This window comes from Prionailurus viverrinus, chromosome D1, assembly GCF_022837055.1.
Source record: "Prionailurus viverrinus isolate Anna chromosome D1, UM_Priviv_1.0, whole genome shotgun sequence".
In the NCBI taxonomy this organism is placed as follows: domain Eukaryota; kingdom Metazoa; phylum Chordata; class Mammalia; order Carnivora; family Felidae; genus Prionailurus; species Prionailurus viverrinus.
The window spans coordinates 85,902,362-85,916,465 of NC_062570.1; the positions used below are offsets into that span (position 1 = coordinate 85,902,362).

General features: G+C 35.3%; 1 protein-coding gene across 2 annotated transcripts in view; it reads right to left on the reverse strand.

Annotated features, from left to right (window-relative positions):
• The window catches only part of DCDC1 (doublecortin domain containing 1), a 491,420-nt gene that overhangs the window by 454,307 nt on the left and 23,009 nt on the right, over positions 1 to 14,104 (reverse strand). For both annotated transcript variants that reach the window (XM_047878425.1, XM_047878424.1), the window contains exon 4: positions 9,887 to 10,056. In XM_047878425.1, the coding sequence (XP_047734381.1) occupies positions 9,887 to 10,056 (170 nt within the window). The remainder of the gene's footprint in view (positions 1 to 9,886; positions 10,057 to 14,104) is intronic.

Below are 14,104 nucleotides of genomic sequence, written 5' to 3' on the forward strand. Positions count from 1 at the left end.
CTCAAGAATTCTTTGACTGTTTCGCTCTACGACCCTGCATCATGTGTCATACCATTATTAATTCAGTATTTTGCCTTTTTATTTAAATATTGTCTTAATAACCATTTTTCGAGTTGCTATATGGTCTTTACAGATTTTATCAGAATGTGAACAAATTTTATCAAGTATACCTTGCCGTCCTCAATCTAATCATGTAAAAGTTATTTGCTTTTCTTTGTCTCTTGACATATCTTCCCCCTGTCTTCTGGTAACAGCACTGGCATCCTTTAGGGAAACTTTCATCCTTCTCCCTGCCAACTCCACATGATTCTGGTAGGGCTAGGACAATAAATTATATGAGATTTACCTGGTAAATGGTTAAAAGAATTAAATTAAGCAATATGATTTTACCATATATTTATTTATTATCTGCTTTTCTCTAGTAATTTATATTAAAAAGCATAAGAAAAGGTAGCTTTTCATGTAAAAAAGTCACTACTGGGCCACCATCTGTAGTCTTCAGCTTTGATTTGTTTTATCAATGTTGATGACAGGTTTGCACTAGTCCTTACACACTATTAAACTCTTTTTTCTTATAACATTTGATGTGTTGCCTAGTCTTTGGGCGTGTGAGAGGATAATCACAGAACTGTTTGGCAAAGCTAACTTGTCCTACACAGGGAATTAAACCCACACACATGGCTTGTTAAATTAATGCTGGAAACGAGGGTGTTAGGATCATTCAGCTCAAACACATTTGGGTTTCAGGTGACTGAGCTTGTTAGTGGTATACACAGAAACTGAAAAAAGGAAATAAAACCACTCCAGCAGGGCACAAAGAGAATTAGAAGACCATTCATTGCTCTTTAGAATATACTACTGACTTAAGAACAACTGTAGTAGAAATGATATTGCAATAGCATTGTATGGGAACAGATGTTAGCCACACTTGAGTATAATAAAATGTATAAACTTGTACAAACAGTACGTTGGACACCTGAACTAATGTAATATTGTGTATTAGCTATACTCAAATTAAAATACTAAAAATCAGAAGCACCTCTCTGGCTCATTGACTCTTGACTGCCAGGTCATGAGTTCAAGTCCTATGTTGGGCATCCAGCTTACTTAAAAAAAAATTAAAAGACAACAACAAATACCACAACTCTAGTAGAGTGCCACATTTTTTTTATTCAGCAACCTCATCTATCCTTCCGTATCTAACTGCTTCTTCCTCTTACGTCATTATTGCCTAACCTACCTCTGTCCTTCTCCTTACTCATGGCTTCTGCTAACTTCCTCTATGTATCTCCCTATTTCTGTACCACACTACTTTCTGAAGACTCTCTATGACTCACATTCAATGCCCCCAAAACTTTAATTGCATCACTATCCAGTTTAGGACGCCCTGCTGGGTAGAACTCTCAAGGTAGGCAATCTCGTAAGCCACTGGCAAGCCTGTCGATGGGAAAGTACCCACCAGTGGCCCAAAACTAGGTACAGGAGGGCTTAGAGTAAGATGGACTCTCATATGCATGGCCTGTCTACTATGCCAAGATAAGCAGAGACACTATATTATTTGATTGGAGAGGTGGGCAAAGGAGGTAGTTCTACACTAGCAGCAATGAACCAGTAGTGCTCTTTAGCTAATACAACTCTAATATCTAGATTGTATTTAAGGAACCATAATTATAGCCTCCTTATTTGTCTTTCTTTCTCTTATTTCTCCTCATCTTTTCCTTTGAAAGATCTTTTTGCCTTCTCTGCAAAAATTTCTTAGAAATCCCATGACATTCAGATTTATTAAAGTGAACTTTCTTCCACCTTTAGATTTATATATATCTTCATATAGCTATTGTCCCCCCACAGACAGTTTTTGCCTTTTAGAATTGTACTATACCTTCCCACAGTTATTTCCTTCACCAAGACTGTCTGTCTTTTAATTGAGAATTTAGCCTGTAACCTTACAATTTGTTTTCTAGTCTTCGTATGCATTCTCTGTTCCATTGCATTCCTTTCTTGTTCACTCTTGGATTAAATAATATATATTTTTTATTATTTTATTTTTTTCTATTAGATTGGATGCCCTGCATTGTTTAACCTTATTTTTAGTGGAAACATTAGATATTATAATATGAATCCTATAATTAAAGATTAATATAAATTACTAATTAATTACCTTCCAGATAATGCAAGAACCTTAGAACATATCATGCCTATTTATTGCTCCCTCCATGGGCTTGTGGTCTATATATACTTCCTTATTCCATTTTTCAAGGATATGTGTACCTTAAATCCATGTGGTTAATCCATGGCTTAAATCCATGTGGATTCCTAAACCAATCGTTTTAGGAAAGGATTCTTTATCATAAAAAATAACCTCAATTTGTCCTCAATCACTGTTGAAGCTATCTACCACATTATGGAACCTGGACTAATTTATAATTTTATAAATTTTAACATTTCTATGTCAGCCTTATTATCTTGTCTTGTAAGTTTATGATGTGTCTTTACTGTAAATCTTTCATTATATCTGTAAACAATTCATATATATAAAGATTTCAAATTGTTTGAAAGATTGGTAAGATTTCTATGCTACCCTTGCATATAGGAATGCATTTCCTTCCTGTGCATTCACATTTGTCCTGGTAGATTTGATAGCTGGAATCACTATACTTTATCAATTATGTAGCCCATATAAAATGCTAGACTTTGATTTCTGTCAAATATTCCAATTCACCACTGTATTATTTACTCTTTTACCACTAGTAAGAAAGCATTTTTTTCCAGCCTAAAGCCTAAATTCTACTACATTAGGTTGGTACAAGAATATCAATTATACAACTTCAGAAATATACCTTCTTTTAAAAAAAATTTTTTTTTACATTTGTTTATTTTTGAGAGACAGAGAGAGACAGAGCACAAATGGGGGGAGGGACAGAGAGAGAATGAGACACAGAATTCGAAGCAGGTTCCAGGCTCCCAACTGTCAGCACGGAGTCTGATGCGGGGCTCAAATTCACAAATTGTGAGATCATGACCTCACATGAAGCGAAGTTGGACGCTTAACCGATTGATCCACCCAGGCACCCCCAGAAATATACCTTCTTAAAAAATATCTATCTATCTATCTATCTATCTATCTATCATCCATCTATCTGTATTAGTTTCCTATTGTTGGGCAACAAATTACCACAAACTTAGTGGCTTAAAACAATATCTATTTATTATCACATGGTTTCCATGGGTCAAGGGTCTGGGTAAAGCTTCCCAGGACCCTCTTCTTTGGATCTCATAAAACTGAAATCAAGGTGTCATCTGGTGTTACAGTTTCATCTGATGCTCATGGTCTTTTTCCAAGGTCATTCAAGTTTTGCCAGAATTTAGTTCTTATAGCTGTAGAATTCATAGTGACTATGAGTTCATAGTGACTATCATCTTCCTTAAGGCCTTCCTTATTCTAAATCATTCCCCTACATCCTGTATAAACTGACGTACTAGTTTGCATATTGATATGTTTGCTTTGTGATTTGTTATGTGATTTCACATGATTTCATACCCATTCTGCCAAGGTAAGATCTTTGCTTTACATCTTTTATACTTCTACTGAAACTTAACCAGTAGTTGATATAAAGGAATAACTACTCTGATAATTATGACATCATGCCAAAATGTGTCACTAAAATACCACTGACAAAATAAACACAATTTTTGAAATAAAATGTAAGAAAGCCAAAGCCAAGAGTTATGTCAGGCAATGTTGATTATTTATCCAACAGTTATTCCACTGATTTTTCCTTAGATGAAAAGTCTCAGTTATGTTGTGGATTCATCCTCTTTATATGCCCATGGAAAGTATCCCCTAATCAGTTCCCATGGGTGAATCCTCAGTGTCTAACACCTATGATGGTAATTATATTTCCCTTGTCCCTTGCAGGCTAAGTAATCAGCCTATGATTACTACATTACTATGATCCAATTTTGGTCACTGAGACATGATGCAAAGTCATCTGGAGAAAGGTATTTTGCCCTAATAAAAAAGAAATATAGGGCCACCTAGCTGGCTCAGCCAGTAAAGCATGTGACTCTTGATCTTGGGGTTCTGAGTATGAGCCCCACATTTTGTGTAGAGATTACTTAAAAAAATAAAATCTTAAAAAAGAAATAATCAAATATCCATTGTCTTTAGTCCGAAATTTTTTAAATAAAATTTATTATTCTATTTTATTTTATTTTATAATTTTATTTTATTTTATATTTCATTTCATTTCATTTCATTATATTTCATTTCATTTCATTTCATTTCATTTCATTTCATTTCATTTCATTTCATTTCATAGAGCAAGCGAAGGAGAGGGGCAGAGGTACAGAGAGAGAGAATTCCAAGCAGTCTCCCACACCACGGTCAGTGTGGACTCTGACAAGGGGCTTGATCCCATGACCCTGGGATCGTGACCTGAGCTTCTATCAAGAGTCAGATGCTCAACCAACTGAACTACCCAGACACCCCTTTATTCAGACATTATTGAGTGAACATGTAATAAGCCATCTTGTGAGTAGGAGGAGTCATACCCAAGGATCTAGCCAATAGTCTGAGGATGGCAGAGGAAAAGATACAAAGAGCAAGGCTCTTTGAAAACACTGCTGAACCACTGAATTTAACCCTCGAATTGCCTGCCTCTGAGGTTCTTGTTATGTAAGATAATGACTGTTCCTCATTTTTAAAGTCAGTTTCAGTTGAGTTTTCTGTTACTTTGTGCTAATAGTAGCCTAACTTACACAATCAGCTTTCTAATCATAGTTGCTTTACTTTTTGTTTTATTCAAAATCTTTACTAATTTTATAATGGACTAAAGTATAAACTAATATTGTATTTTCTAAATATTTTACTTTTACTTAAGTAGAAACATTTCATCAAAAACTTCAGCACAGGCATAAAAATGACACAGAGTTTTTATTTCCCTGCTCTTTCAAACACAAAGCATCCTCGGTGAATTCAGATTTCCATGGCAGAAATTTGCAGGTGGCTAATAATTCTATTCATAACTAGAAAGTGTGGCTACTTTGACAGATCATGGCTCAATAACAAACATGCAGGTCTAAGTAATCACATAGTTTAGATGTGAATTCAGCAGCAGAATAATGACAGATGCCAAGGATTTGTACTTGCTGTTGCTTCATACCAGTGTTGGCTGTCAAAATGTCTCTTTTTCCTATACAGAAGCCATAGAATTTTTATGGATAGCAATTACTTACAATATTCAATGAAGTACATCAAGTATAACAACCACTCTTTAGCCCCTCATTATTTAGTAGTCTCTTTGTTAAATGTAGTCAACCATTTTCATCTAAATTATTTATTTATACTGTATATTTGACAAGCATATATTTCTTGCTTTATATTTGTATGGCATTTAAACCTTCCTGAAGAGTTATGTTTTTTTTTAATATTGTCATTTGTAAAACTTATCTTTATCCTATTACCATTTTAATAGTAATTAAAGTCTCTAATTGGAATAAATACAAATAGGAAAATGTAAACATGAGGGAAAATGACCCCAAGTACATTCAACAATAAATCACCAACTTAAAATACTGGAATGCAACTAATAAAAGAAATAACCTTATATATGTTTGATGAATGTAACCTTGTATAAAATCTCTGGAGTACATAAAGTACAAAAATTTCATTAAACTTCATCCTAACCTTTCTCCAACTTGATGAAATGAATAACCTAAAGATATAAATAACTTTCTACAATAGCTAGATAAAACATAAGTTAAACATCATAGAAAGTAAATAATACAAGTGATAATAATAAAACTCAACAATTCCCCTCAAATTTTATCTCCAACACCAGAAGAAAATATATTTCTAGTTTGGCCTAGAAATTTAGGTAAGGGTATCCCAGTTGCAAAGCAATTTCCAGTTATTTTACAATACATACTACTATATCAAATTTGTACTTGCAACTTGATGATTGAATAATAACGAATGCATAGTATTCAAATTACATATATACACTATAGGAGCTATTCAATGTCTGTTAAATTGAACTTGTTTAATTTTATAGAAGGAAATTTTAAACAAGAGGAGCAATTTCTAAAATTGGTAAAGGACCCATCTGAATATAGGATCATCTCACCCAAAGGAAGAAAAGTATATTTGTGTTTATACAAATGTACAAAGGAATAAGAGCAAGGTACATCTTTAAAACTGGGGAGGTTATAGATATTATACAGAAATTTTTCCAGAGGAAATCTAAATTTTCAAAAGGAAACAATATAGTCTTTTAACATTTTAAAAGGAAATCATACATTAATCTTTAGATCTGTAGAGATTTTGATTTTGAAAAAAAATTGAAAAAAAATATGAACTGCACAAAGTGTGATTTGTTGGGCAATGGAGGTACTTAAGGTGTTGCCTTGCTTCATTAACTTTTGCTGTCTCCCCTCTCTCCCTTCTGCTACCCATCCTGTGCTGGGAACTGAGCCCATTTTTGGAATGATGAAATTGCTGAACTTAAACTGTCCCTAGAAAAGGCAATGTGATCAAATGTTTCTATTTATAAAGGCATCTAAGACTCATTCCAATTAAAAATATCCAAGACCCAGGGTGCCTGGCTGGCTCAGTCAGTGGAGCATCCAACTCTTAATCACAGAGTCATGAGTTCAAGCCCCACATTGGGCACAGAGATTACCTTTAAAAAAAAAGTAAAGAAAAATCCAAGATAACTAAAATTAGACATTAAAAAGTGAATGAATAGTTTATGTGTTGCCAGTCTCCTTGAAAGCACGATTTGTCTGTGAAAAGTAACCCAGATAACATATAACAAAAAACCGTTGGTAATTCACTTTTAAAACTGATTTAAGTCCTCGTTTAATGTACTAAAAAAAATTTCTCCTGCAGGGAATTAAGAGTTGGCAACACACTCAGCTGCAAGCAAGATTAAAAGATACTATAACTTTCTATTATAAAAATCATGAAATTACATCCTAGATGATCATCAACTAAAAATCAATAAAATATTTTATATGTGGGATAGAAAGAAATACTGTTTACAACATTATCTTAATTTTAAAATGCAATTTTAATTTGGAAATCTACTCAGCACTTAGAAATATCTTTCTATAAATATGACAGAACTGTCCATAGATACCAGTTACCAATAAATAATTAATTTTGCCATCCATGTCTCAAAGGTTGGTGCTCTGTGCCAGTGTACCTGGAAATATATCACACCAAAGCTAGGTAGGAAAAGTTTCCTATTGTGCTGCTTTTCATAAGAATGATGCTAGATATTTCCAGTCATCTGACCTTGTACTGGTAAGTCATAAAATGGGAGGATCAGACCTTCTTTGGCACAATTTTATTGAACTCATTTACACTGATGGTGATTAGTTTTCTTGTTGAGGGAAGGATCCTGGTATAGCAGTTTTCACTCTGCTACAAATATAGAAGAAGGACAAAGAAAAAAACACTGAAAGAACACAAGAAAGAGTGAAGAGTGAATAATGTAAATACAATATAGAATAAATTAATAGCATCAGGTAATAACATGAGACTAAAGTGACTGGTCACTGTATGGCTGCAATGAATGGATTTAATACATGTGGGCATATTTTGTAAAATGTACAGTGTGTTTAGTGGAGAGAAACATAATCTTTTGTGATATAAGTAAAAGAACAACAAACTGACTATATTTTAATAATTATTTCTCATAAAATGATCACAAAGATTGTGGAAGAAAGGTGGCAAGGAAAACAAGAATGAGACAAGAAAAGTTTTAACCTCAATCAGGGGGAAAATGTCTTTATTCGTAGAGAAAATTGCCTCTCTCTGATAATCATATTAATGCCAACAGATCTTAGATTACCATTAGCCTTTATGAACTTGACCCCTTTCAGGTTGAAACTCATCATTTTCTTTTGCATGAAAGTAAAAGATCTCTGGGCATTGTCTTTGACTTCCATTCGATTACCAGGAGATTTACTTTATTTTCTAGGTACATCATAATCAAAGTTGATGGTAAAATGTAATAGTGACAGAAAAGAAATTAGGATTCAGACAAAGAAATATGAGTACCACATTGAAATAAACTACTAAAAAACAGGCAGTAGGAAGGTGTCACATGAAAAGAAAGACTGACATTAAAAAAAGGACAAAAAAAGCCAGAGTTAAAAAGAGTCAGAATCAAAGAAAGAAAATGAGAAAAAAAGCAGAAAGAAACTGTATAAATGAAATTACAGTTAGCTCTAGCAGAAAAAAATAAAGAATCTAAAAAAGCACAAAAGATAGTTGGAATAAAAAGTGAATGTAGTATGATTTTGAAAAGGAAATTGGTAAAAATAAATTCTAAAGCAATAAAAATGTGTAAACACACATTTATTAGCAACGGCATTTGTATAAAGGAATACTTAAAAATCCTATTTAGAAATTGTTTTCCAGGGGCGCGTGGGTGGCGCAGTCGGTTAAGCGTCCGACTTCAGCCAGGTCACGATCTCGCGGTCCGTGAGTTCGAGCCCCGCGTCAGGCTCTGGGCTGATGGCTCAGAGCCTGGAGCCTGTTTCCGATTCTGTGTCTCCCTCTCTCTCTGCCCCTCCCCTGTTCATGCTCTCTCTCTGTCCCAAAAATAAATAAACGTTGAAAAAAAAATTAAAAAAAAAATAAATAAATAGAAATTGTTTTCCATTGTCTTATTGAGGAAAACACTTTCACGAGTAACTTATGTCTCTACAGTATAACTATATTGAGTAATGATGTTCTAAAAAATTATCTAGCCATATAGCTAGTACACTGTGTAAATAATCTCAGACACTGCTGATATGCACTCAGAGTTCAGAGGAATAAAGCAAAACAAAAATTAGCTAAAAGTCTAAAGTTTATTTCTGAGAGAGACAGAGCATGAGTGGGGGAGGAGCAGAGAGAGAGGGAGACACAAAATCCAAAGCAGGCTCCGGCTCTGGGCTGTCAGCACAGAGCCTGATGTGGGGCTCAAACTCATGAACCGAACTCACGAACCGGGAGACCATGACCTGAGCCAAAGTAGGATGCTTAACCGACGGAGCCACCCAGGCACCCCACTAAAAGTCTAGATTTCACTTTCGTCTAAATTTACTGATACGTAAAAAAATAATGAAACTGTGTTAAGATATAAATGTAACTGGGCATTTTTATAAGATATTAACATTATCCTTAGTTTATGAATATTCTCTTCAACGATTTTATAGTATACATTTTCTTTTTAACATAAAGACTATGACATCACATTTAGCCAGCCAATAGTTTAACAAAACCTAACAGACACTTTTTTATTCTTTCATTTTCCAATAGACAAAAACACAGGAAAAATACATCTGCCTCCTCTGCTTTGTATTTCTGAGAAGTGTGGTAGAATATACTAGAGAAGAGTTCTTGCTGTGGAGTTAGATCCATATGGGTTCAAACCATACGTTCTGTACTTAACCAGCTCTGTGATCTTGGTCAAGTTAATTAACCTCTCTAGGTAATTGTTTCTTTATAGGTAAAACGGAAATGTTTAAATACTACCTGCCTTATATTCCTCACAGAGCTGTTTAGAGAACTAAATAGATATAATGCAGGTTAAGAGGTTAGCATGGTGACTGGCATATAGCCAATATTATCTGTCCTGCCATTATTATTATCATTATACTACTGTCCAAGTCAGACTCCAGGCATAATTTATGTTTATTACATCATCTACCTTTTTTCTTCCCATAAAATAGAAGAAATTGAAGGGCTCTAATTGAGGCAACAACCTTCATAAACCATCATATCTCCAAGTTAATACTGACATCAGCTCCAGGAACATTTAATTAGACAACTTTTTGTAGGCACTTTATCTCCTTCAGAATTCAGTGTAAGCTGCTGAAATAATATTCTTACCTTGGTAAATCTTTTGAAATACATTTGTAAATTGGGTGAACGGTATCTCCACTGAAGGTGCCTTTGGTGCTGCTCTGCTGTGATGCCTTCATGGCTTTAGTCAAGGGGGATAAAGAAGACTGAGAAACGGATGCTCCATGATCATCTGTGTCTCTTTTTGCCATTTTCAGCTAAAAATTAGGAAGAATGTTATTTAATTAAAAAGGTAAAATCCTCTAGGGTCATAAATTGGGGCTAGGCATTAATCACAAGTTCTCTCTCACCATGTTCTAGGCTATGCAGCAATTGCTAAATGTGAGATATCATGATAAAACAACAGAGATGAAGTCTAAAGGAAAACAAAAGTATGAATCTGAGTCTTTGAATAGTATAATCCTAGGTCCCTGGCTGACTCAGTGGGTAGAGCATGCCCTTCTTGATCTCAGAGGCATGAATTTGAGCCCCATATTAGGTATAGAGATTACTTTAAAATAAAATCTTAAAAAAAAAAAAGAATGGCATAATCCTATTCAAGAAAGCAAAAAATGGTAATTTATTGCAAAGCAGTTTCATTTTTGCTGTTTGCTAGAAAATTGCTCATTATAACAACCTTAACATGAGGAATATGTTATTGAAAAGTGTACCACAATGCTTTTTTTTTTTTTTTTTTTTTTTTTTGCCTGTCCTCCATCCTTTCCATTTTGGATTCTACCTTTGTCCTGATTCTAATGTAGAATTCTAAATTATGTGGCCTTACTTTCCAGTAGGGAAGTGAGTATGCCTGTGACCAGTCAATCTAAGTGCCTTTCCCAGAAACAGTGATGGCTAAATCAGAATCCCCGTAAAGAAAAAGCCATGCTCTGTTCTCTGGAATTGCTACCTTTCAGAACAATGTTAAACCTCCATGACTGAGAATGAAGCCAAAACAGATAAAAACAAAAGTGAGAGATGGAGAGAGATTAAAAAGTGAGAGAGATTTCTGATGACATTTGAATCCTGAAACCTGGTATTAAAAAACAACCCTATCTCTTCATTTTCCTGGGTATGTGAGCCGAGCCAACAGATTTCTCTCTCTCTCTCTCTTTTTTATTTGGCTAAAATAGTTTGAGTTGGGATTCTCTTATTTGCAACTTAGAAATCTTTCTTTTTTTTTAGTTTATTTATTTATTTGGAGAGAGCGAGAGAGAGCAAGAGAGAGAACAAGTGGGTAAGGGCAGAGAGAAGGAGAGACAGGATCCCAAGCAGGCTCCATGCCATCAATGCAGAGCCTGATGTGGGGCTCGAACTCACAAACTGTGAAATCCTGACCTGAGCCAAGATCAAGAGTTAAACCCTTAACTGACTGCGCCACCCAGCCACCCCCAACAACCTAGAAATCTTGAGTAATGCACACAAATCACCTCAAATTTCTTAAGAATAAAAAAATGTGAATATTCCCATAAAAAATAATGTCAAAGAATGTTGTAGGGCCCTTTCCAGGGTGTAACCACCCACTCATACTGCTTATAAAAATAGCCACACAGTCTCCTCTCTGATGTATCCTACTATCATAATGAGGAGTCCCTAGGTAACATGACATACCACTAGTAACAGGAAGGATATTACTTGTAAGGTAACAAAAAATATTACTTTTACCTTTCACTGCTATTCTAGTTTTTCAATGTACGTTTATTTATTTTGAGAGAGAGAGAGAGAGAGAGAGAGAGAGAGAGAGAGAGAGAGAATGAATAAGGGAGGAGCAAAGAGAGAGGGAGACAGAGAATCCCAAGCAGCCTCTGTGCTGTCAGTGCAGAGACTGACACTGAGTTCAATCCCATGAGCGTGAGATCATGACCTGAGCTGAAATCAAGAGTCAGTCACTTAACTCAGCCACCCAGGCACCCCTTACTGCTATTCTTAAATAAAAGCGTTTGTTTATCCATAGATTATTTATTGAGCACCTACAATATACCTGGCAGTTTTCTAGGTACTTATATATAATTTTTCAATGAACAATTAGTGGAAAAAAATTGTGCCCTTTGTGGAGCTTACATTCTAGTGGGGGCAGATGATGAATAAACATAAGAAGTAAGTAAATTGTAAGATGTTAGGCAATAAATGCTATGGAAAAAAATTGATCAGGCAAGGTAGATTGGGAGTGGAGGGAATGCAATTTTATTTTTAATGTTTATTTATTTTTGAGAAAGACAGAGCATGTGCAGGGGAGGGGCAGAGAGAGGGAGAAACAGAGAGAGGGAGAGAACTCAAAGCAGGCTCCAGGCTCTGAGCTGAAACAGCACAAAGTCCAAAGCAGGGCTGGAACTCATGAACTGTGAGATCATGACCTGAGCCAAAGTCAGATGCTTAAACTGAGCCACCTAGGTGCCTTGGGAGTGTACTTTTAAAAAGGTTTGTCAGTATAGGCCTCATTGAGGTGATAAAATCCTAGCAAAGACTTGAAAGAGGGTCTTTGTTTTTTGCAGTTGAATCTAATCCTGAAACTCCTGATAATCTGTGAACTAAACTGCTATCCAGGAAAGCAAGTTAGCTAGTTAGCAAGTTGCTAGACTTACTTTTAATTAAGCATATGGAAGAGTAAAAGGAGTGTAATGTAACTTATAGTCACAAATATAATGGAGAAATATATACCTAGAATACATAAGATCATGTCTTTCTCTTCCAAATAACTATAAGTGACCTTGAGTATTATAGCTTTTCTGAGCTTTAGTCATCTCATTTGCAAAACCAGTTATTCACATGGTTATGAGGATTAAATGAATGGTGAGTATGAAAGTATTTGGCACAGTGTTTGGCACATGGTAGACATTCATTAAATGTTAGGTGACTCTCGGGGTGCCTGGGTGGCTCAGTCAGTTAAGCGTCCAACTTTGGCTCAGGTCACGATTTCGTGGTTCATGGGTTCATGGGTCAGAGCTTGGAGCCTGCTTCGGAGTCTGTGTGTATGCCTCTCTCTCTTTCTCTCTATGCCCCTCCTCAGCTTGCGGGCACATACATGCACTCTCAAAAAATAAAACATTAAAAAAATTGTAAGGTGAATCTCAGTCTATATCAAAATAAGAATGTTCTCTTTCTCCATATTAGTAATAATAAAAAGAGCTATTCTTTGCCCAGCACTCCTCTGGTATTCCACCTAAAGACCAAAGGGCTGTTGGCTTTCACACTCTCCCCCTGCCCCTCCTCCTTTAAGCTTCTCACATTAGGAGGGCTAAGGTTCTCTTCTTAGACTTCCATAACAACCAACAACCATTGACTGTTCAATTCCTTCATAGGTTAGGTCTTCCTAATTGGGGAATGCTTAAAAGTTAAAAACTCCAGCTGTGTATAGCAAGGCAAAACTTTATGATTAAAGAGTAAATCACCTTGTAGAATGAAATACTTTGTCATGGTGTGTTTATTATATATAGTCTAATCATTAAAAACTAAGAAAATTTGCACCAAACATTCAAAAATATCTCTTGAAATATAGCAGTAACTTATCATTTTAGTGGTAGGTATAGGTTTTCTTTTTTCCATGTAAAATAGTTTCAGGATACCTTTAGCTGAAATGAGTTGTGCAAGTGTAAAATCATTACAATTATTAAATGCAATAGTTCTTCTGTAATGTTACTATAAAAAGTGTTATCCTCACTAGAAGTAGAATGTATTAACAGGTTAAGTACAATATGCAGAATACAGTAGGTTTGCAGATAACATTCATGTACGTTAATTAAATGAAAACTGTTATTTAGAAATTAAAGAAATAAAAATGTGTTAATTTTAATTTGACTGACACCACTATGGTATTTTAGCAGAGTACAGGTAACAGCACTACCTTGTTTTATTAACACATGCATAGTTTATTTACTCACTCACTGAAAAACCATGTTTTTTTTACTTTCCATCTCTTAACCATTTTACATGAATATAAGCTTTCCACTCATGCCCATCCCTAGATCTGCTTTTCCACCCTTTTTTATTTTTATTTATTTTTTTATTTTAATATTTTTGAGAGCGAGAGAGCATGCACATGAGTGGGGGAGGGGCAGAGAGACAGGGAGACAGAGGATCTGAAGTAGCTCTCTCGCTGCTGACAGCAGAGAGCCTGATGTGGGGCTCAAACTCACAAACCAGGAGATAATGACCTGAACCAAAGCCAGACATTTAACCCAACTGAGCCATCCAGGCTCCCCTGCACCTTTCTATAAAGAGGCATTCAAGGGGTACCTGGGTGGGGCTCAGTTGGTTAAGCATCTAACGCTA